General features: G+C 53.2%; 1 protein-coding gene across 2 annotated transcripts in view; it reads right to left on the bottom strand.

The window, feature by feature from the left end:
• Positions 1-1,956: 1,956 nt before the first annotated feature.
• Positions 1,957-20,064, bottom strand: part of ARID1A (AT-rich interaction domain 1A) — a 55,158-nt gene continuing 37,050 nt past the window's right edge. Inside the window, exons 5-20 of one of the 2 annotated variants that reach the window (XM_042015624.1) lie at positions 18,651-18,891; positions 18,230-18,319; positions 17,398-17,565; positions 16,389-16,704; positions 14,938-15,083; positions 14,747-14,856; positions 13,928-14,134; positions 13,245-13,452; positions 9,581-9,713; positions 9,088-9,260; positions 8,781-8,931; positions 8,522-8,653; positions 8,346-8,442; positions 5,781-6,645; positions 5,348-5,478; positions 1,957-4,913 (exon numbers count right to left, since the gene is read on the bottom strand). In XM_042015624.1, coding sequence (XP_041871558.1) covers positions 3,189-4,913; positions 5,348-5,478; positions 5,781-6,645; positions 8,346-8,442; positions 8,522-8,653; positions 8,781-8,931; positions 9,088-9,260; positions 9,581-9,713; positions 13,245-13,452; positions 13,928-14,134; positions 14,747-14,856; positions 14,938-15,083; positions 16,389-16,704; positions 17,398-17,565; positions 18,230-18,319; positions 18,651-18,891 — 4,893 coding nt within the window. In that variant the 3' untranslated portion in view covers positions 1,957-3,188. Of the gene's footprint in view, positions 4,914-5,347; positions 5,479-5,780; positions 6,646-8,345; positions 8,443-8,521; positions 8,654-8,780; positions 8,932-9,087; positions 9,261-9,580; positions 9,714-13,244; positions 13,453-13,927; positions 14,138-14,746; positions 14,857-14,937; positions 15,084-16,388; positions 16,705-17,397; positions 17,566-18,229; positions 18,320-18,650; positions 18,892-20,064 lie in introns of both variants that reach the window. The other variant, XM_042015623.1, reaches the window with a different exon arrangement.

A 20,064-nucleotide genomic window follows, 5' to 3' on the forward strand; every position in this document is an offset into this window, starting at 1 on the left:
GTGCGCGCGGGGGAAAGGGGCGGGCGGCGCCATCTTTGCTGAGGGCGGGCGGGGACGCGGCCGGGACCGGGACCGGGACAGGGACCAGGGACCAGGGACCAGGGACCGGGCCAGGGACAGCTCCGTGCGGGGCCCAGGGCTCTGCCCCGCCAGTAGCGAGCAGCACACCGACCTGAGCAGGGCATTGGGCCCGCGGGAGCTGCGCCCTCTGGGGCACAGGCTGGGCCCGGCTACCCCCAGCCCCCACATCCATGGACTTCCCTCTTTCCCAAGCCTCGCCTGGCAGAGCGGCCAGAATGCAAAATCCTTCATGCTTTGGACCCAAATCCTTCCTTTCCTAGAGGAGTTTGTTAAACGCCTCTCTCTGCCTCCCACCTCTCTTCCGTTGGAGAAAACTTGGCTTCACCCCCAGCCAGATCCGTGATTAAAAACTGTCAGGGTCTGGGCCTGCCCGGATCCAGCCTGGGATGAAGGAGAAACCATCACGGGCTGCTGCGGCCTTAAGGAGACTCCCTGAGTGCTTTTAACCAGGCATCAGGCTTGGAAGAACTCACGTTTTCTCCGCTGGAAAAAAAATGGGGAACGGCAGAGTGATGGGGGTCAAAAAGGTGTTTCAAGGAATTCCTGTAGGAATGGAAGGATTTGGGTACAAATCAGGCCCAAAGCATCAAGGATTTGAGCTGCAGGCAGGCAGGGTCGGAGGGCAGGCGTGGCTCCCTGAACACTCCCAGTGCCATACTGGGAACACCGTTCTCATTTCACTCATTGCTCGTCTCTGCCCTTGAATTTCACCGTTTCAGAAGCGCACGGTGGCCGTGGCTGTGCAGGGGAGCAGAATTACTCCCCTCGGCTCAGCTGGGTGTATAAATACTGGTGAAATGGGTCTTCAGGAGCACTCCTGACTCTCCTTTCCCTCCCCAACACAGCATTCACTCCAGATTAAATCCACCACCACACAAGCACACACGAGCTGCTCACGTTACCTGCTTCCACCTCGCTGATGGCTCCTTTCTGTCCAGGAAAAGAAGTGAAACTTCAGCATCCGTTTCATCAGGTTAAACAAAACTCCTGGAATACAGAACTGAATTATCAGGAAGCTGGGTTTGCATCGACGGAGTGTGGCAGAACAGCAAAGTCCAGCAGAGCCCTGATCCCACACCTGGCTCCCAGCGTATTTTAAAGCCAAGGAAGCCCCGCACCATTCCTGTCTTTTAAGCAATCCATTTGAAGGACTCTCCTGCCAGGAAGAGCTCCCACCATTCCTGCTGATAGACAAGACTTTTCAGGAAAAAGGCTCTTTGATTTTGGCACAATTACTCCCAGGAATCTGAAGTTTGAGGAGCGAAGGCTCTGGGAACTGAGAGCTCCCGAGGAGCGGACTGGGAAGATAAAACAAGGGGAATTTTTGAACGAAAATGACGTTTGCCTTTAAAAAAAGCTGTTTTTTCTTTAATGAGCTCAGAGCAGTTCTAGCTACCCTACTTGCAGTATCCACTGAGGACAAAGCCTCAGGCTCAGTGAAATACCCACTTCCAAAGCCCTGAACACGTGCAGATCCTCATCCAAAAGATGGTCGCTGTTTGCTGAGGGGCTGGGAGCTCTGTCTGCTGGAAAGGAGGGGAGGAAGTTGAGAGTCCACGCCACACTCCCAAGAAAATGTGAAAAATGCGAGGGCAGTGAAAATTTTCCATTTTACAGAGCTGGGAGGAACTGCCTCCCTTCCCTCCTCCCTGGGGGCCACAGCTTCAGCTCCTGCTGCAGATCCCCGAGCCTGGGCAGCTCTTAAGGAAAAATTCCACCGGGGAAAGCGGAGCCAGACCAGGCAGCATCTGATCTTAGCGAGGCAGGCCTTGGCAGCACCTGACACTGCTGCACCTTGCAGGAGCCCTGAGGCCTGGGAGGAGGAGCTGAGCTGCCCTCCCTGTCCTGCCAATAAGAAAAACCCTTACAAACATCTTACCAAGATTTAATGTACATTTATTCTTAACACGTGGAACATATAGTATAAAGATTTCATACTGAATAAATGATATTCATTAAGCCAAAAAAGGAAAAAAGGGAGGAATTTACATCAAGTTTTTAGCTACATCGTCTGAAATACAAATATGCAGAATTCATCACTGAAAAATCTCAATTGTGTTTCTTCATCAGGAACTTCAACTGAACCTAGAACTTTTTCACACCTCGATTAGAAAGAAAACAAAAACAGGAAAAAATAAACTATAAGTTGATTGGCTGCTGAGACAGCAATGACTTTATACACAGAGACCTGTACAGCATCCTCCAGGGAGGGATGTCTGGCAAGAGATTAAATAATTGTGTCTCGCTTTTGCAGGTCATCAACTCGTTAACTCGTCATACTATAAAGGGGTGGGGAGGGGGACAAAACTGCAGGAGTCTCAGGGTATGTGCAATGTACAACGTCATATATATATACACACGTGGCAGCGCTGGGCTGCAGCTAAAGGTTAAAACCAGTTCTAAGAGGTGATCTCAGGGTTATTCATACAATCAAGGAGGAAGAGAGAAAGAGGTCAGGGTGTTGTAGGTTCACACATTATACTTTGGGGGAAAAGCCTTTTTTTCTCCTCAACATTAACTAAAAACATTTTTAAAAACTACAGCTTGCTGCTGATCCAGCGTTTTTTTCTTTTTTTTTTATCCATGTGAGACATTATTACAGTATGTTTACAGTTTAAGGTGTACAGTACATGGAGTTCTACACGCTACTGCACAGGCCTCCCTTGGACAAGGTCTGTTCACAACTGGTAACTTCTTGGTTCCTGCAAGATTGTGAATGTACAACGATAAACCACACAGCGTTCAGCAGTCACTTTTTGTCCTTCAGAGTTTACCATTAAAAACAGTTATGAAAGTGGTGCCTGTCAATGGGATAACACGGCAAGTCGTCTTTCCCCAAACTCACTGTAAACGACAGTAACTTTGGTTAAAATAAAAAAAGTCTTCTATGTAGACAGAACTTTGTCTCCTTTAATAAGGGATTCAGGACAAATTTGAAGGGCAGGGAAGGGGGAGAGGGGCCGGGGACATCTTTCCCCGAGGGAGAAGCAGGACAGCGCAGGGCAGACAGTGGATTCTGAGGTGGTTTTGCATAAATAAAGGGCAACAGTCAGTTTCTAAGTTCTCCACTCACGCACACGCACACGGGGGCTCGGATCCCACAGCTGTCATGACTGGCCAATTAAAAACAGTACATCACAAATAACTTGTGAAACCAAAGAGTTCATCAAAGGCGACACGGAGATGTCCAAGAGCCGCGACTCGTACAAGGTGAACTCCGAGTGGTTCTCGTCCACCTTGGCCAGGGCCAGCAGCGCGCGGGCGGCGCGGCGCATCATGTCCACGCTGGTGGCCTCGAAGGGCGGGCTCTGCATGTGCATCAGCCCTGCCTGGCTCTGCTGGAACTGCGTGGCGGCCAGGCTGTCCTCCAGGAAGCCCAGCAGGTTGCCGATGCTGCCCTTCTGCACGGCGATGGCTCTGGCGGCCAGGCTGTCCCCCTGCGCCAGGTTGGCCAGCAGCACCACGGCCATCTCCCGGCACACCGGGTTCTTTCTGTCACTGAGGAACCGCACCATGGTGCTGTACAGCTTCTCCAAGCGGCTGAATGGGGGCGTGGCGAGGATCAAATCCACGTTGTTGTCCTGGATGCTGAGTTTGCTGAGTGTTTCCAAAACCAGTCTCTGAGGGGAGAGGACAGCGTTGGGTCCCAGTGTTGGAAAGGGATCCTGGGCCTCTGCTGAGGGACACACTGCCCAGTGGAGGAGTCCATCCAGGATAGGCAAACAGATGCTTTCCGGGTAAGGGGAGAGGTCCAGCTGCCCAGAAATGTTGGCCAACGTGACCAGTGTGTTTTCACGCAGCATCTCCAAACAGTCCCACCACCACTCCACCTTGTTGCAGCTCACCCCTTGGTCCTGCTCCTCCTCTTTCTCGTAGGTCAGGGGGGCCTGTTTGCGTTCTGGATGCTTGTGGTGTAGGAGGATCAGTTTCCCTAGAATCAGCAGCAGCCCGGGGTGCTTGGACATTTCAAAGTCATTGCCCGGCACAAAGGATAAACTCCTGATGATGTTGGAGACGCAGATGCAGCGCTTGGCCAGAGAGTCCTGCCAGTCCAGGAGGGTGCAGAGCGGCGTCTCGTCCTTACTGTGGGGTTCATCCTCCAGGATTTTTATATTTCTGTGGCTCTGAGCTGGACTGATGACAAAGGGAAACTTGCTGCTCTCCTTCGCCGTTTCCAAAGCTTTGACCTCTTCCTCTTCCCCTGCCAGGGAGCCCGGGCGTGCAGAGAGCATGTCGTCCATGGTGGCAGTTATCCTCTTCTCCGAGGAGCCGTCGGGCGGAGGAGCCTCCCCTTCCCTGGTGCTGGGGTTGCTCTCGGCTGCTGAACGTTTCCTCAAGGCAGAGGAGCAGGAAGCTCGTTTGTGAGGCAAGGGCAGCTCGGTCTTGCTCTCGAAGTGTGTCTGGATGTGCTCCGTGGTGTCCCCGCCGCCGATGCGCCAGTGCAGGAGCCCGCTGTCGAACTCCTGCACCCGCCCCAGCTTGTCCGAGTAATCCACCACGAAGGGGTCGTTCTTCTGCACCACCTTCACTGGAAGCTTGTCAAATTTACTCACGAGCTTTTCCTCGCTGCTCTCTAGAGGTACTTTGTCCTTGCTCGAAAACGCAGCCTCCTCCTCTTCCTCATCCTCCTCTTCCTCCTCACAGTTCAGGTTCCGTGGCTCATCGTCCTCCTCCCCTTCTTCAGGGGAGGAAGCTGAAGATTTGCAGAACCTTTCAGGATCTAATAGTGTTCTTTGCCCTGGGTCTCCTACCTCGTATTCCTTCAGGATTCCAAAGATCTCAATCAGGCAGCGCCGGAAATATTCCACCAAGAGTTCCAGCAAGCCTGGCAGCTACAGGGGAGGAGAAAAACAGGAGGGGAGGAAGGAACAGCGATCAGAAGACAACTCAGGCCAACGCACGCAGGGCAGAGAGTTTAACCAGTGCTGGCAATTAATGGTTCTTCCCATGCTGGCAATAAATGGTGCAGAAGAGAGGTTTTTGTCCTCTGAGAAAAGGGACAGAAGCAGACACTGGCTGTCAGTACCCAAACCGCCCCCCCTGCACACACCCTGTGCTCTCGGTTGTATCTCCCCCCGTTAACTCCCAGGGAGGGCCTTTGCACACACAGAGATCACTCAGGCCAGGGAGTGACCGCTCACAGCTGCCCACACCCCACGCTCCAGGTACAGGGAGGCTGCAGGAGCTGCTCGTTGCCACCTCGCTGACAGAAACCCCTGCAGCACCAGCACTTCAAAGACCTGTCCCAGAGAGCATCTGCACCCACCTGGCTGAGGTTGAAGGTCATTATGCTGTTGTCATCATAGAGCAGGATGTTTATGGTATCTAAGGCCCACGTACTTTCAGCCAGCAGCCCCGACTTCAGAGACATCATCACTCTCCAGGCTTCAGGAGTTCCTGTAACATAAACACATGATACTTCCAGCTCCTGGAGTTTCAAAACAAAAAGGAGACACTTGATACTGCTTTTTGGACCCGTGAAGAGCAGAGCCTGGTTAAGATGACGTACAGGCTGTGTCTGCCACCAACCTGCCCGTAGGCAATGCCAGAACGGGGGCTCAGAACACAATTAACCTGCAAAAATGCCAGTTTTTTTCAAAGCCAGCAGAGCCTTTCTGCTTGGCAGGACTGTGCCAAAGGGCCAAGGCAGCACCAATCCCTCAGAAGGCTCCAGCAGAAAGGTAGGAGGTTCCTCTTACCGATATCTTTTGCTGTCAGCCGCCTCCTCTGCTTCAGCACAGGTTGCGTGGCTTCTACCGAGCCCGGTGGGAAGGTGATGTCCCGTCGGATCATGGGGGGCTGGACAGCTGCTGGTGTGATGTGTGAGGCAGGCACGGGCGGCCCTGCCTTCTGCATCTTCATCCCCGAGTGCAGGAACGGAGATTTACTGGGAGAAGTGCGGTTCTCCAGAGGTCTGGGCAGAGGTGCTGGGCTGGATACCTGAGGAATGTGATTCTGCATGCTGGGGGGGGTCTGGTAGTTGGACTGGGGGGGCCTGGTCATGGGGGGCACGGGGGCGGAGGGGCCGTAGGGAGGTTGCCGGTTCCCGTGGGAAGGCCATGGTCCCTCGTGGTTGACCCTCTGGTCTGAATGCAGGATTTCATCTGTTCGAGTGACCCCGTGGTAGGCGGGGCCCTGGGGCGCCGCGCCCGAGCTCTGCCGGTTGGGGTAACTGCCGTAGCCCAGCTCGTTCCGGCCCTGCCACAGGGCCCCTTGCTGGGGACCCTCCGGGGCCGGCTGGATGGGCCCCCCCATCATCTGGGGGGGGATGTTCTGCTGGGCGCCGGAGCCGGGGGGAGCCGAGACCCGGTCCCTGCCGAACTGGAAGGGGAACTGGCTCTGGCCGGCGCGGCGCTCGGCGGGGTAGGTGCTGCCGTACTGGTTGTACAGGTCCTGCTGCGGCGAGGGCTGCGCCGGCGGCTGCTGGCTGGGCTGCTGCGGCTGGGCCGGGGGCAGCTGCTGCTGGGGCTGGCCCTGCCCCGAGCTGTAGGGAACGTTGTACAGCTCCCCCTCGTGCCGCTTGGCCGGGAGGCCGTAGCTGCCGTCCATCGGCCGCTTGTAGTTCTGCGGGGAGAGAAAGGCAAGGACACGGTGAGCTGAGTGGGAATTCAGGATTGTTTCGCTGGAAGGGGCTGCACAGGGAGGTGGTGGAATCACCATCGCTGGAGTTATCCAAGAAGTGCCTGAACGTGGCACTTGGTGCTTCGCTCTGGGATTGGTCACACGTTGGACTCATTGATCCCAGAGGTCTTTTCCAACCCCAACAATTCCACGAAACAGACAAGCCAAACCTCTGGGCAGAGTCCCCAGAGCCAGAGGATCTGCCCCACGGCACGGCCAGGGAGAGGCTCTGTCTCCTTGCTGGCCGTATCCGATGTGAAAGTTGGAGCAGTGGTTCCATTTCACCAGCCAAGGCCAATTCCTTGCGGCTGCCTGGGGAGTTTCCCTGTGGATTCTACAGGGATGCCTTGGGGGCAGGAGTCTGCCCACAGAAAGGACTTCCCTCTCTCAGCTCTGCTCTGTATTCACCACAAACCAGACCAGACACTGGCACTTGCTTCCTTCCACATCCAGGAATTTTATCAGACCCCATTTCTCTCACATTTCACAGGTTTCTGCTGAAGCATCAGACAAAATGCATTAAAAACTGTTGTACTTTTTGCGTCTTCCTTTCCTGCGGATTTCAAAACACGTCGCCGAAAGGAGCAAGAAGGCTTCTCACCCCTGATTCTTTTAAGTGCAAACGGAGAAAACAGCCAATTGCTGAGACCAAATTAAAATCCAGGATCTCTCTTGCCTCCAAGGTCTGAGCTGTAGCTGCTGTGGAGGCTATTCAGACACTCCATGGTCATGACTGGCTTCAGATGGAGCTCTAGGGCTTCAAAGATGACAAGTTCCAGAGTAACTTGAACTCTTGGCTCTGAGCCCCGTGGCTCTGGTTGCAGAGCCAAACTGCAGAGCAGTTGGAATTATTCTTAGCGCAGCTCACTGAGTGCCCTCTCTACACTCTCCTAAACCATAGGACTTAAAATTATCAGGAAAACATTATGGGTCCTGGCATGGATACAAAGAGCAAGTCATACGTGAGGATTATGGAAAGGGATACGCGTTCATTCAAACTGTCCTGAAACAAACCTGATGGGTTTGGGAACAGCGAGGAGGAGGAGGCAGCAGGGCAACGGAGTCTGAAGCCTCTGGCTGCAGGATGAGAAAGGGAAAGACCAAAAAAATCCCCTGGTTTATGCAGAACAATCCACCCGAAACAGCTCTCCTGAAAGATCCAGGACTTACTCCAAAGAAAGTCAACACTTAGACCAAAAGTGTTACAGAAACAGGATGGGATTCAGAAAGTTCCAGCGGGACGGAGAAGCCCAGTCAAGCTTCCTGATCTTCTGCTGTCTGAGCATAGTGTGCAAACCACACAACCTCCCTTCTCAGAACACTGTTTTGTTAACACAGCACTGAGAATATTGCTTAAAACTTCTTTAAACCGTTTGCAAATGGGAAAAGAAGTCTCCTGTATAAGATCAGGTTGGACAGGCCTGGAGCACCCTGGACAGTGGAAGGTGTCCCTGCCCTGCCCATAGCACTGGATGGGCTTTAAGGTCTCTTCACCCAAGCCATTGTGTGATTCTGTGACGAGGTACCTAATTCTTCACATTGATAATGCAAATGCACAGCCCAGAGTTTCCATCTTCCCCTCTTCACAAATGGCACAGATACAACTCTCAGTTGGGCAAATCAGGAGCTCTGGGATCACCCACCTGCTGCTGCTGCTGATACATGGTGGTTTGCTGGCTGGGGAAGGGGCTGCCCGAGGATGTGCCTTGAGTGGAGAATTGATTGCCATAGGAATCATGTCTGGAGAAGAGAGAGATGTGTTAGTGCCACTGTCACAGGCCCAGAGCCCTTGGTGGGGACAGCAGCCCCTGGCACAGACCTCTGCTGCTGCTGCTGCTGCTGGGGGTAGCGGCTGGGCGAGTACATCCCCGACTCGGGCGTGGAGGGCAGGATGCTGGGCTGCGGGGTTCCGCTGCCCAGGTTGCCCTCAGGTCCCATCCCGGGCTCCGTCCTGTGAGGAAACAGAGAAAAAAACCCCAGGTCCACTTAGGATCCCTCAGTGGAAAAGGGTGATCGGCGGAGTCGTGGCAGCGAGGAGACGTGACCATTCCCTGAGGGCTCCCCGGGGCAGCACCCACCTGACCCTGTCGTAGGGGGCTCCGTAGGAGTAGTGCTGCCGCTGGCCCATGGCCATGTTCCCCATCCCGGGGCCGGCAGCACGGTTGTAAGGGTCACCCATCCCACTGTTGGGGCCCTGCCCTGAGGACATGAAGGGATCGCTTCCTGGAGCTGGAAGAGAGAAAGAACCAGTGAACACACCCAGCTCTGCCTTAGGAAAAGACTTCTGATGTTCTGGGGAGGAGGGGTGAGCAGGGCGTGTCCTGCAGCACGTTCCAGCACACAGCCAGACAGGGATGAGGACTCCAGGAGCAGATGATCCCTCACCTTTCCTCATACTGCTGTAAGGATCTTTATTTGGCTCGTAAGACATGCGACCCATCATGTCAGAGGTATTCATGCTGGGCTGGTACCCTGGATTTGGAGTCATGGAGTTCCGTTTCTGGAACGTAGGATCACTGCCATCTGCAAAGGCATCCTGAAGGCCCACGGAGTTACTCCTGTTACAGAAAAACCCACAAAGACGACATTACAGAGGTCCACAATGCTCCTCAGGATGCTCTTCCTCACATGCTCCCTCTCAGGTGTTGCCATCCCCTCCAAGGGCCACAGTCCTGCTCCTCCAGGGTCAAGAGGAACTTGCCTTCCACAACGCTGTCTTCAGACCCAACCCCCAAACTGAAGAATATTCACACACAGTGTTGCTGTGAGCCACGAAGGAAGGAGCAAAGCGATGGAGTCCCACCAAAACAGGCACCCAAGTCCCCAGCATCTGCAGCAATGACCCAGAGGTGACCCCACCCCAGCAGTGGTTCCGTACCTGATGCCTGGCAAAGGGGGCATCTGACTGTGTGGCGTCGACGCTGGAGTTGGTGGCTTCAAGTCTCCTCCTTCTGCCATGGAGCTGCTGGTGGACTGAGGTGTCTGAGGGCCCTGCATGGAGCCTGAACCCGCTGCAAGAGGAGGAGCGTGGGCTGAGCAGCTTTGCACCCAAGGGATGCAACGCTGAACCTCCCAGAACATCAGCCTCGAGAACAGAGAGTCCTTTGAGGGAGAGACAGATGAAATATGCCCCAAAAAGCACAAGGAGCTCAACAGTTCAACGGCAGGCTGGGCCAGGTTCCCCAGAAGAACCTAAAGCTGAGAGGTTGTGTCTCTGCTCATCTGAACCTCGTTCCCTTTTCCACACCACGGCACTCTGCGGTGCTTCCCAAGTTACCCCATCGGAGGCTGATGCTCTGGAGTGCACCACGTGGCAGGAACACGGGGCTTCCTGCCAAGCGACAACCACTGATGCGCCTGTCACCTTCACATCCCTTCCAGCCACGAGGGTGGGGGTCTGAACCCTGTCCTGGGAGTCTCAGGATCTCCCCGGTGATGGAAACCTCAGCTGAAGCCACCAAGTAGCTCTGAACGAGGCTCCTCTGCCTGCTCTGCCCTTCCAGAGCAGCGCATTCACGCAGGGTAATTCAAGCACCACTCCCAAGGATTCCTGGAACAGGGAATGCCAGCGATGCCGGATCTTTCACTGGAGGACAAAACCCGTCCAGCAGGTTCCCTGCAAGTCCCAGCCTCTGGACGCTGCTTTCTGCTCCGCTGAGCTTTGGCCAAAGCCCCCGTGTGTAATCCAGCTGTGCCAGCAGCTCCAGGAGCTCTCCCCTGGCCCGGGATCGCTGTGACAGTGTCAGCTCAGGTTCAGCCGCTCCTCGCAGCTGGCAAGAGCTGAACTCTTTAATTAATGTTTCCATTAGTTCCCGTCCCCAGCACCCGATATCCCTCAGCTTCAGCCCTGCTGCTTGATGAGTCATTTCAGCTATTCATTAAAATCCTCCGAGGTCACGTCCAGGGCATGTTTGTTTACACCCCACCTTCCTGGCACCCTGTCCTCTGCTCTGCGACTCCCTCTGGCCCGGGGAGGTCTCGGGAGGAGGAAGGGCAGCGGGAGCTCCGGGGGAGTTTCATTCACAGACCCTCCCAGGCAGCCCAGCCCCGCTGCTTCCCCCAGGAATTCACTGCTGGCAGCGGCAGGAAGAGGCCCCGAGACATTCCCTGCGTCGCTGCCATTTGGTGTTTGTCCCCACCTCCCGCCGTCCCTCCCACTCACAAATTCACACGGAGCTGGCGCGGGGCCAGTTCCACGCTCTGGGAATTCAAACCCAAGGCGCCTCCCCGGGGACTCTGCCAGAGGAGAGGGAACCTGCGAGGCTCTCAGGGAACTCCGAGTGCCCCTGAGGGAATTCCCAGTTCCCCCTGGCCAAGATCTCTGGAACACTCGGTGTTTTGAGGGGTGTGATGGACACTGCATGGAAGAGCTCTGGCAGCAGGAGCTCCACCTCTGCAGCCTCAGGAAGTGGTTAATGGAGAATGGCACGGTGCAATCCTCACCATTCCCAAAGTTCTGCAGGAGTTAATTTGGCAGAACAGGCTGGAATGAAGAGCAAGCCAAGGCCAACAGGTTGTGAAGTCTGCAAGGAGGGCAAACCACGTCTGTGGGAGAGCAGAGCCCTTCAGCCAAATGATGAAATGATTCAAAATGTCCCACTGCTGTCCACAGGCTTCCAAACAGGGAATTGATTCTCATCCAGGTGATTCCTTGGGGGATGGGACTGTGTGGGGCCTGGAGGACACTGGGCCCTGGAAGAGCAGCATCCACCAGGACTCTACACTGCCCTAGGGCTGACAGAGGAATTTCTGTCCTGCCCCACAACCCCAGGCCCTGCTGATCCAGGGGAGCACAGAGAGGAAGAAACGGAAAGTGAAAGAGGAGCAGGGACACGCTGAGTGATTCAGCATAAAGGATCAGAGCCACCAGCCAGGCTTCAGTGCTGCCTCTGCACATTCCCAGTCGTGGGAGTCTGGAGCAAGGCGAGTTGAGAGAAGGGTTTAAACTGGAAATACAGCACAGCCCTCTCACAGCAGGACCCAAACGTGCAGAGTTTGGGATACGAGCCCTGAAAATTCCTTCTGCTGATGTGCTGAAGCAGGAGCTCAGCCCAGATGGCAGCGCCAGGCCCTTCACAAATACCACATGAGCTAAAACAAAACAAAAACTGATGCAGCCCCTAATCCACTCTGACACACACCTAGAGCTACAGCAAGCCTGAAGCGGCTTCCAAAAAGTCTCAGCTCTCTCCAAATAAACCCCAAATGCTCTCAACATGTTTGTTGCACTGCCTCAGGGGGGCAAGAAAGAGGTTTTGGAGAGAAAGTGGGGCTGGATTTGTGGCCTAGTTCAAGCAAAACTCAGACACCGCCTTGGACAGAGGTTCAGTCTAATGGCACAGAAGTTCCTTTATCTTGCACAACACACCAGGGCTGAAGCTCCACTGGGACAGGTTTCCTGACCTAAGACATGATTTAGTTCTTTAAAAAAACCCCTGTAGCTGAAAGGAGAGAGAAATGTGGTGCCCAACAGAGCACTGGGACAAGCCCACTGTCACTGGAGGGTTCGGCAGGGCTGGGATACAACTGCACTGCACTCAAAAGAGGTTCATTATTCCACTCCTCAGGAGCCAGACAAAGATGGTGCCAGGTTTCAGAACCAAAAAGGCATTTTTTTGCAAACATTATAGGAACTTCAAAGCAGACCAAGTTTTTATTTCACCTACATGAGCAGGCTCCTGACCAGAAAAAGCATCTGAAGTTTTTTAGTTATAAGACAAACTGGAAAACTCAAGCTTAAAGAAGAGTTGGCAAATTCAGCAGCAATTCAAGCAATGAACTCAATGCAAATGAGACAGAAAGGATCAGACTTTGCAAAGACCAAAGAGTACGACGTGCATGGCTGGCCTGGATGTCTTTTCTTTTTTTGTTTAACAAATCTGAATTGAGCATTATGCTTAAATATTCAGAAACAGGAGCATCCCATCAAATCTGAAACAACAACGAAGGTTTGTTTTAAAGGCCTTGATTTCTAAAGCACCCAACTTGTCGTAGGCCTCCAGTGCTCTGTGCACAAAGCCTCAGAAGGTCCTCCCTGGCTCCTGCTGAGGGCTGAGAGCAGGAATTCCTGGGGAAGAGGAGTGCACACCCACATTCAGCCTTTTCTCCCAACAGGTATCACTGGCATAGTCCAAACCAGCACAGCTTTTGCAGTGGGTTCCCAAAAAGGAGCAGCAACAAGGGCTGCTGTTGGAATCACCTTGCAGGGAAACTCCAGAGCTCTCTCTCCACCAGACTCTCACCAGGCAGAGATGCAGCAGCAAGCAGAGAGGTGTGTGTGTGTATTTTTAGGTTTTCCTTTTTCTCAAACTGAGTTCAGAGGTTGGACACACAAAAGCTGAACTATCCCAGGAGGCTCAGGTTACTCCCAGTCTTGCCCACTCCCACATTTCCAAAGTATTTTTGTTCTACACAAGCAGAGAACAGGTGGGGCTTTTGTGGCAGCTCGGACCAGCCTGGCTCTCAGCACATGGGGTGTGCAGTGCCAGAGAGCCTCCAGCTCACACATCCACTGCACACCTCAAAGCAGGGTCTGGACTCACCTGGAGATGGAGGTTGGATCTTGGTCTGGGACTTCTTTGAATCAGCAGCTGCAAAGATGTCTGGAGGGGGGTCCTCGCCCCTCTCGATCTTGCACTCGAAGGCGTAGAGACACTGGATGTACTGCTTCTTCAGGGAGCTGGCTGCGCTGCTCGACGTGCCCACGTTCAGGTTGGTGGCCAGCTCACGCCACTTCTTGTTTTTGTTGACCTGCACAACCAAACAAGAGGCTCTAAACTCCAAATCCCGACTGTACCTCCTCCAAGAGGAGAAATCAACCCTTCCCTGCTCACACAAAGGATGCAGTGAGGGCTAAGCAAAGCTACCCCGAAACTACTAAACTCCCTTCTTCACCTACAGAAAACTTTTCAGACTTACAGGGACAGACTGCAAATCAAATTAGTCACGAGGTCAGCTGACAGCCAGATGCAAAGACAAAGACAGTGTCACCAATCTTTGCACTGGACAAAGCAGGGAAAAAGGGCTTGAATTGGATCTGGCCACAGACTGTTCTCACCCAGACAAAGGGAGAGCAGACATCTGGCTCACTTAAACGGCGCTGGGTTTTATTTACAGAAATAAAACAGAAATAAAACGGGGCTAAATGGAAATTCACGGCTTACATCTGACCACAAAGCTGATTTTTGTGCTGTGGGCAGCTCTGTCCCCGGCTGGGGCCACTGACCTGAGTCAATCCCCCGATCTCCTTGACAGAGATGTAGAGCCTGTACAGGTCCAGGGGCTTCCTGCCCACGGCCGGCAGGTTGGTCATGCCCATGGCCTTCTCCTCGGTAAAGGCCAGGTAACGATCCACCCACAGCTTCCTCTCGGGCTCCCCACCCAGCTCGTACAGCTTGGTGATCTTCTCGTTGGTTGTAGTAGAGGAACTGGACTTCTAGGAGAAGGAAAGAGAGATCAGGACTGAGCGGCACAACAGCAGCTCCTCCACGTCCGAGGAGGCAGATGCCAGAACACAGGAGCAGAAGTAGAGATCTCCTGGATCTTCTTGCTGCTGGCATAGGGATCAAACCTGCAGAGCATTTGTTTTCCTTCAGGTAGCAAAGGAGGAGACCACGGGCTCAGAAACTGCTTTTTTGGTGGTTCTTTTGAAACTGGTAGCAGCAATGCAAAGAAAAACACTCCCTGAAGAACTTGTTTGCCTCCCTCTTCTGGCTTTAATACAGGATTAGTAAGAGGTTTGTTTGTGAAACAACTGCAGCACTTTAGTTACCACGTCCCAGCTGAGAGCTGACTCACTCCAGGCCCACTCCACCAACAAACTCAGGTTTGTTTACGCTGCTTTTGGCAGTTTCACTGTGGCAGGTGATAATTCCTAATACTGAATTTGTTTTCCAAACGAAATCCATGACTCCCATAGGACTGGGAAACACTCCCTTCCATTTCTCACACTGTTCAATCCAAGTGAATATACAACACATGGCTTTATTTCCCTGGATGCTGAAGAGGATGGGAATCAATAAAAACAAAACCCCAAACATTTTACCTTTGACTTGGATTCGGCTTTGGGCGTCCCATCTGCCTTGTTGTTCATTTTAGTTGCAGGTGTTAATTTGACATCCCCGAGTCCCATCATTTCAGGGCTTGCTGCCATCCCTGGGAAGTTAAAGGAATCTTTTAACACTGATTTTCCTTCCAGTGCAATGCAATCAATAAAATCCTAAAGCTCTGGCTTACCTGCAGAGTTGTTGGCCATGTTCCCCCCCATGGGGTAGGGTGGGCCCTGGGGGTTTATCATGCCAGCCATGCTGTTAATTCCCTGCCCATAAGGAGGTCCAGTGCCCATCATTCCCCCCTGATTCATGTTGGGATAACCAGGAGGCCTAGAGGAGGCAAGGAGGAAACAGACACTTACTCCACATATTAAGCATTAGGATCTTGCCTTCTGAGGAAGCAGCTTTGCTAAAGAAACCTAAAAAGGACATGCAGAAGTGGCTTGCCCCAAATCATTTTTCCAAGAGAAGGACAGAGATCAGGTGCTCTTGTAGAGCTCAGTACCCAGAGCCCAAGTCACATTCTCAAGAGAAAAGGGGATGCAAACCCTCTGGAAAGTGGGACTTGAGTTGTGAACATTTTCACCCTTCACCTTGTTCTCCTACATCCACAAACTGAGCCTCATTTCAGTTGTCAAATTGCCTTTAACCTGCAGACTCTGCAGCCCTGGGCACTGAAGTGAGAATGCAGGGTTTAGAATCATGGAATGCCCTGGGTTGGAAGCATTATTTCCCATGTATTGCAAACCTCCCACACAGCTGTGGCTCAAACTTCTTCCTCAAAGGGACAGGCTCGGGTGCCTTTATTGGGGTTTGGGAACTGGACCCCTTGGCAGCCACAGGTAAAAGCAGGAGGTTGCAGGAGCAGCCCTTGGGTGAGGATAAAGAGCACAGTGTCCAGTCAGACAACAAATATATCCACCAGTTCTGGGGGAACCCAACTTATGAGCACGTTCATGGCTCCCATGGCTTTCTGGTAGGCCACACACACCTCTTCTGAAATGGGCAATAAAGGAAAAAACAACCACAGAAAATAGTGCAGAGTTCAGAGCTGAATTCCAGCTCCTTTCCCACAGCTGCTCATCAAGGCCCTAAAAGGAAGAAGTTCCTCACACTGGACAAGCAATGCCTCGGATCACACACACAGCTGGGTGGCTGCTGGATTTAGGGGCTGCAGCACCGGGGCAGCATCTCCAAGTCACCCAGGGAACAGAGAAGACCAGAAAGCAAAATGCAAAAACAACTGAAGGGATCTCAGAGTTAAATAATTTCACCGATGAAGATTTAAAAATTCCCTAAGTATGTCATAAATGATGTAGAGAATCCTGGAATGCTTTGCGTTGGACAGACCCTAAAGATCATCCCCTGTTGTACTCCTGCCATGGGCAGGGACGCTTTCCACTACCCAGGTTGCTCCAAGCCCCATCCAACCTGGCCTCAGACTCTTCCAGGGATGGAGCAGCCACAGCTGCTCTGAGCATCCCAACACCCAGCTCCTCCAGCCTTCACTCGCTTCCTTTGAGAACCAAACCTCCAAGAAGGACAAACCTTCCCGGAAGCCCCTCTGAGCATCTCCCCGAGCACGGGTTACTCCACGCAGCCCTGTGGCAGCGGGCAGGGCCTGTGCCTCCCTACCTGTTCTGGATGGAGTTGGCAGCAGCGTGCATGGCGGCGGCCGCGGCCTCCTGCGCCTTGCGGTTCATGCCGGCGGGCGGGGGGCACATCCCGCTGCCCACCTGGGGGGGCATGTTGGCCATGTTGGGGCCGTAGGGCCGGTTGCCCATGGCGGCGTGGCCCATCCTGCCCGGGGGGATGCCGCTGTACGGGGGCACTCCGCTCTGCCCGTGCATCTGGCTCCCGGCCCCCATGGGGTTCATGCTGCCCCCCATGCCTGGGCTGGGGTAGTTGGCATTGGACATGGCGTTGTAGTTTGGCTGCCTGGGGTAACCTCCTGGGGAAAGAGGGGAAGACAACATCATTGAACCAGTTAAGTTTATGAATCACCATAAAAATCTTCTATCAGCAAATATTTAAAGATCACTAACAGAGATGAGGGGGAGTGTTCACACCTCAACACAAAGTCAAAGTACTTGGATATAAGCCACGTAAAATGTGTTTTGACACAGCCAAGTAACAACATCGATTCAGAAGCTGCCTGAAACTCTCCCAAACCTCAACCCAGCACGGAGAGCTAAATGGCCCAGGAGAGGATGGGAAATCCCACATTAACCCTTCCCAAAACAGGCAACACTTCATCATCGTCCTCTCCGAAGAGAGCCATCCCTTTGTCACTGTTACATGGGATGCACAACCTGCTTACTTCTAAATAAGGAGGAAGAATCCTACTTTTAGAAGTACAACTATCCCTGAAAGCAACACATTCCATCAGCCTCAACAGAAGCAAAGCTCTGGTTGGTATCACCCACACATTAAGAGGGGACAAATCAAAACATTTATCACGGAATGGTTTGGAAGGGACCTTGAAGATCATCCCATGGGCAGGGACACCTTCCACCACCCCAGGTCGCTCCAACCCGGCCTTGAACACTTCCAGGGATGGGGCAGCCACATCTTCTCTGGGCAGCCTGGGGCCCCAACAAGACGTATCAGGATAGAGAGAGGCCTTTGCTGGCTCAGTTCCCACCTTGAGGTCCGTACTGCCCGCCCTGGGGTCCGTAGCTTCCCATGGAGTTCTGCTGGTAGGGCCCCATGCCGGCGTGCATCTGTGCTCCCGAGGACTGCCGGGGGGATAAGGCTGAGCCGGGCTGGGGGGAGCTGTACTGGGGCATCTGGGGGTTCCTCTGCATGTACCCTGCACACCAGGAGTGAGCACATCGTTAGTGTGAAGCATCCAGAGCAGCCACTGCACACACGTGTTCCAGGAAACAACAACCCCCAGCACGGACAAAATCCTCCAGCAACAGCCTGGACACATTTTAGTGGTTGCATTAAGGAGCCAGTGTTATCTGAGCAGATAACAGATCCAATTTCCTGTTTTAGCCAAGGAAAAAAACCTCCTTAGTGTCACAGCAGAAGCCAGTACAGCTCTGCAAATCCTTGGGGCTTCTTGCTCTTGGTTTTTGTTTGCTTGTTTGTTTTCTCAGGGTGACAACTCCATACCTTCGGCCAGGAGAGCTGAAATTTTACATGCATTTTTCCCCCCAAAATCTTACTCTCTCAGAGGGGAAAGGCACACAATATTGTTGTGAGCACCCCCTGTTTTGAAGCTTAAAGTCATGGGCAAGAACATGCACAGGAAAGCACGTTAAGAAGACAGAGAAAACACCTTACAAGCCAAAGCACCAGCTTGGATGGAACATTTAGAGGACAAACAGCCACCAGCAGCTGAATTTACTGCAAGGTGCCTCAACACTTCAGCCTGTAATCCTGGGGCAGCCTTTCAGTGCTCTCTCCCACAGAAGCCGTGTCCCCAGGCCAGGTAATTTAAATAACCACATCCGGCTGGCGTGACCCACCTCGGTCCTGCGCGATGCTCGACTGGTTCATGGAGGGGTGCAGGATTGTGTCTGACTGGCCACTGGGTGGGCGGGGAGGCATCTGATTGCCTGTGCCACAAAAAGGAGAGAGATCCTCACCAGCTGCTCGCCACAGAGCCAGCAGGCAGCAGAGTCACATCCCAGAACCCCAAACAACCCCAGGCCAAGGGGATGCTGGCCACAGCGAGGAACAACAACAGCAAGTGGTCACATCGGGCAGCGTGGACAATGGCACTGCTGGTTTACCAGCATCCCACCCATCCCTGGAAAGCTGCAGACATCTCTCCCAAACAAACGGGCTCACAGGGCCTCAGTAACCACACAGTGCTGACACTGGGCAGTTCCTCCCCACCGGGCACCCCAGTCCAGCCCCGGCAGAGCCCGGGAGGTGTGGGGTTACCTGGGACTGCAGCAGGTGAAAGGGGACCGGAGCGGGACTGAGCAACGCTGGCTGGAGATCCAACTGGGGAGGGGGAGGGTCCTCTGATGCCTGGCAGGTGAGGAGAGGTATGTGGCGAGAAAGGAGACTGAGCTGGGTTACTCTGCTCTCCTTGGCTGCTGGAAATCCCTGATGTGCTTACTCCAGGGCTCAGGGCTCCTTCGGTCCCCATGGGCAGGTCATCTATGGAACCAGACAGGTCCTGCAGGGCACAGAAACACATCAGCCAAAGACGCAGAGCTGTGAGGCTGCTCCCTCCCACACCACTCAGAAAGAGCATTTGTCCCTGGGCATGTTGCACACAGGAGTCAGTGAACTCTGTTTACTCTTGGTACCAAAGGCTGCTGCAGACTGAGGCAACTGCCAGACGTGTCTTATCCTGCTGCCAGTCTGAACCCAGGAGCTCCTGAGCTGGTTTGCTGATGGCCCAAACAACTGGCTAATTCTCCTACTTGCTCTTTTTAATTCAGTTTGGAGGTGGGAAGTTAAAGAATGCATCAACAGCAGACGTAAAACTGCAAACACAGGAGACAGTCCATGTGATCGTGGCTTGGAAGGGAAACGTGGCTCAGCCTCTGAAAGACAGAAAACTCCTGCCTCACCATAATTAATTCATAAACCTCCTATGAGCTGGGAAACTACTCACTTGAGATGGATAAAAACAAACTAAACAGAGATTTAAAAGAAAACCATAAAATACTCTTCAGGGTTCCCACTTCCCTTTCTTCAAAGACAGCAAAAATTAGCAGTTACTGCATCAACCTGTAAAGTTTGGCTTTTCTCGAAGGCAAGGCTAGAAAACACCCTTCCTCCTGCATGTATTCACCTTGGAGAAGAAAAGCACAAAAAGCCTAAGAGAGCTGAAACCTCCAATTGCCACAGCAGCAAAGCGACAGCATCAAAAACCAGCTGGCAAGTGTGAAAATGGGGATAATTCCAAGGAATTGATGTGCAGATCCAACGTGCCCAATTGTGCTGGCTGGTTGATAACAAGGTGCATCAGCTGTTCAGGCTTGGCCTGCAGTGAATGAGTCAGGGAGAGCCCAAGCCAGAGGAAGTGGCAGCGTATTTGAACAGAAAGCTGGGAAGTTGTAACTATTCCAGGGATTAGATAAAATCTCTGCCAGAGGTTCAAAGGATCACAGCAGGTGAAGAAGTGGAGGCCAAAGCTTACCAGGACTTCACTCACTCTTCCTAAGTCTTCCAGAGCAATCAGCTCTGAATCAGAAGGGTTCTGGGTGAGCCCCGAGGGAATCCCAGGTCATTTTCCCTGCACAGAATTCAGCGGAGCAGCACGAGCAGCGCCAACCTCATTTAAACCCCACGGAGAAAGGCCAAGCCAGCTGATAAATCACCTGGACACCCTGGTTTCATT

Source organism: Corvus kubaryi, unplaced genomic scaffold (genome assembly GCF_017639235.1).
Source record: "Corvus kubaryi isolate FWS band 111438036 unplaced genomic scaffold, C.kubaryi_AGA036_p1.0 split3-37304, whole genome shotgun sequence".
NCBI lineage: Eukaryota > Metazoa > Chordata > Aves > Passeriformes > Corvidae > Corvus > Corvus kubaryi.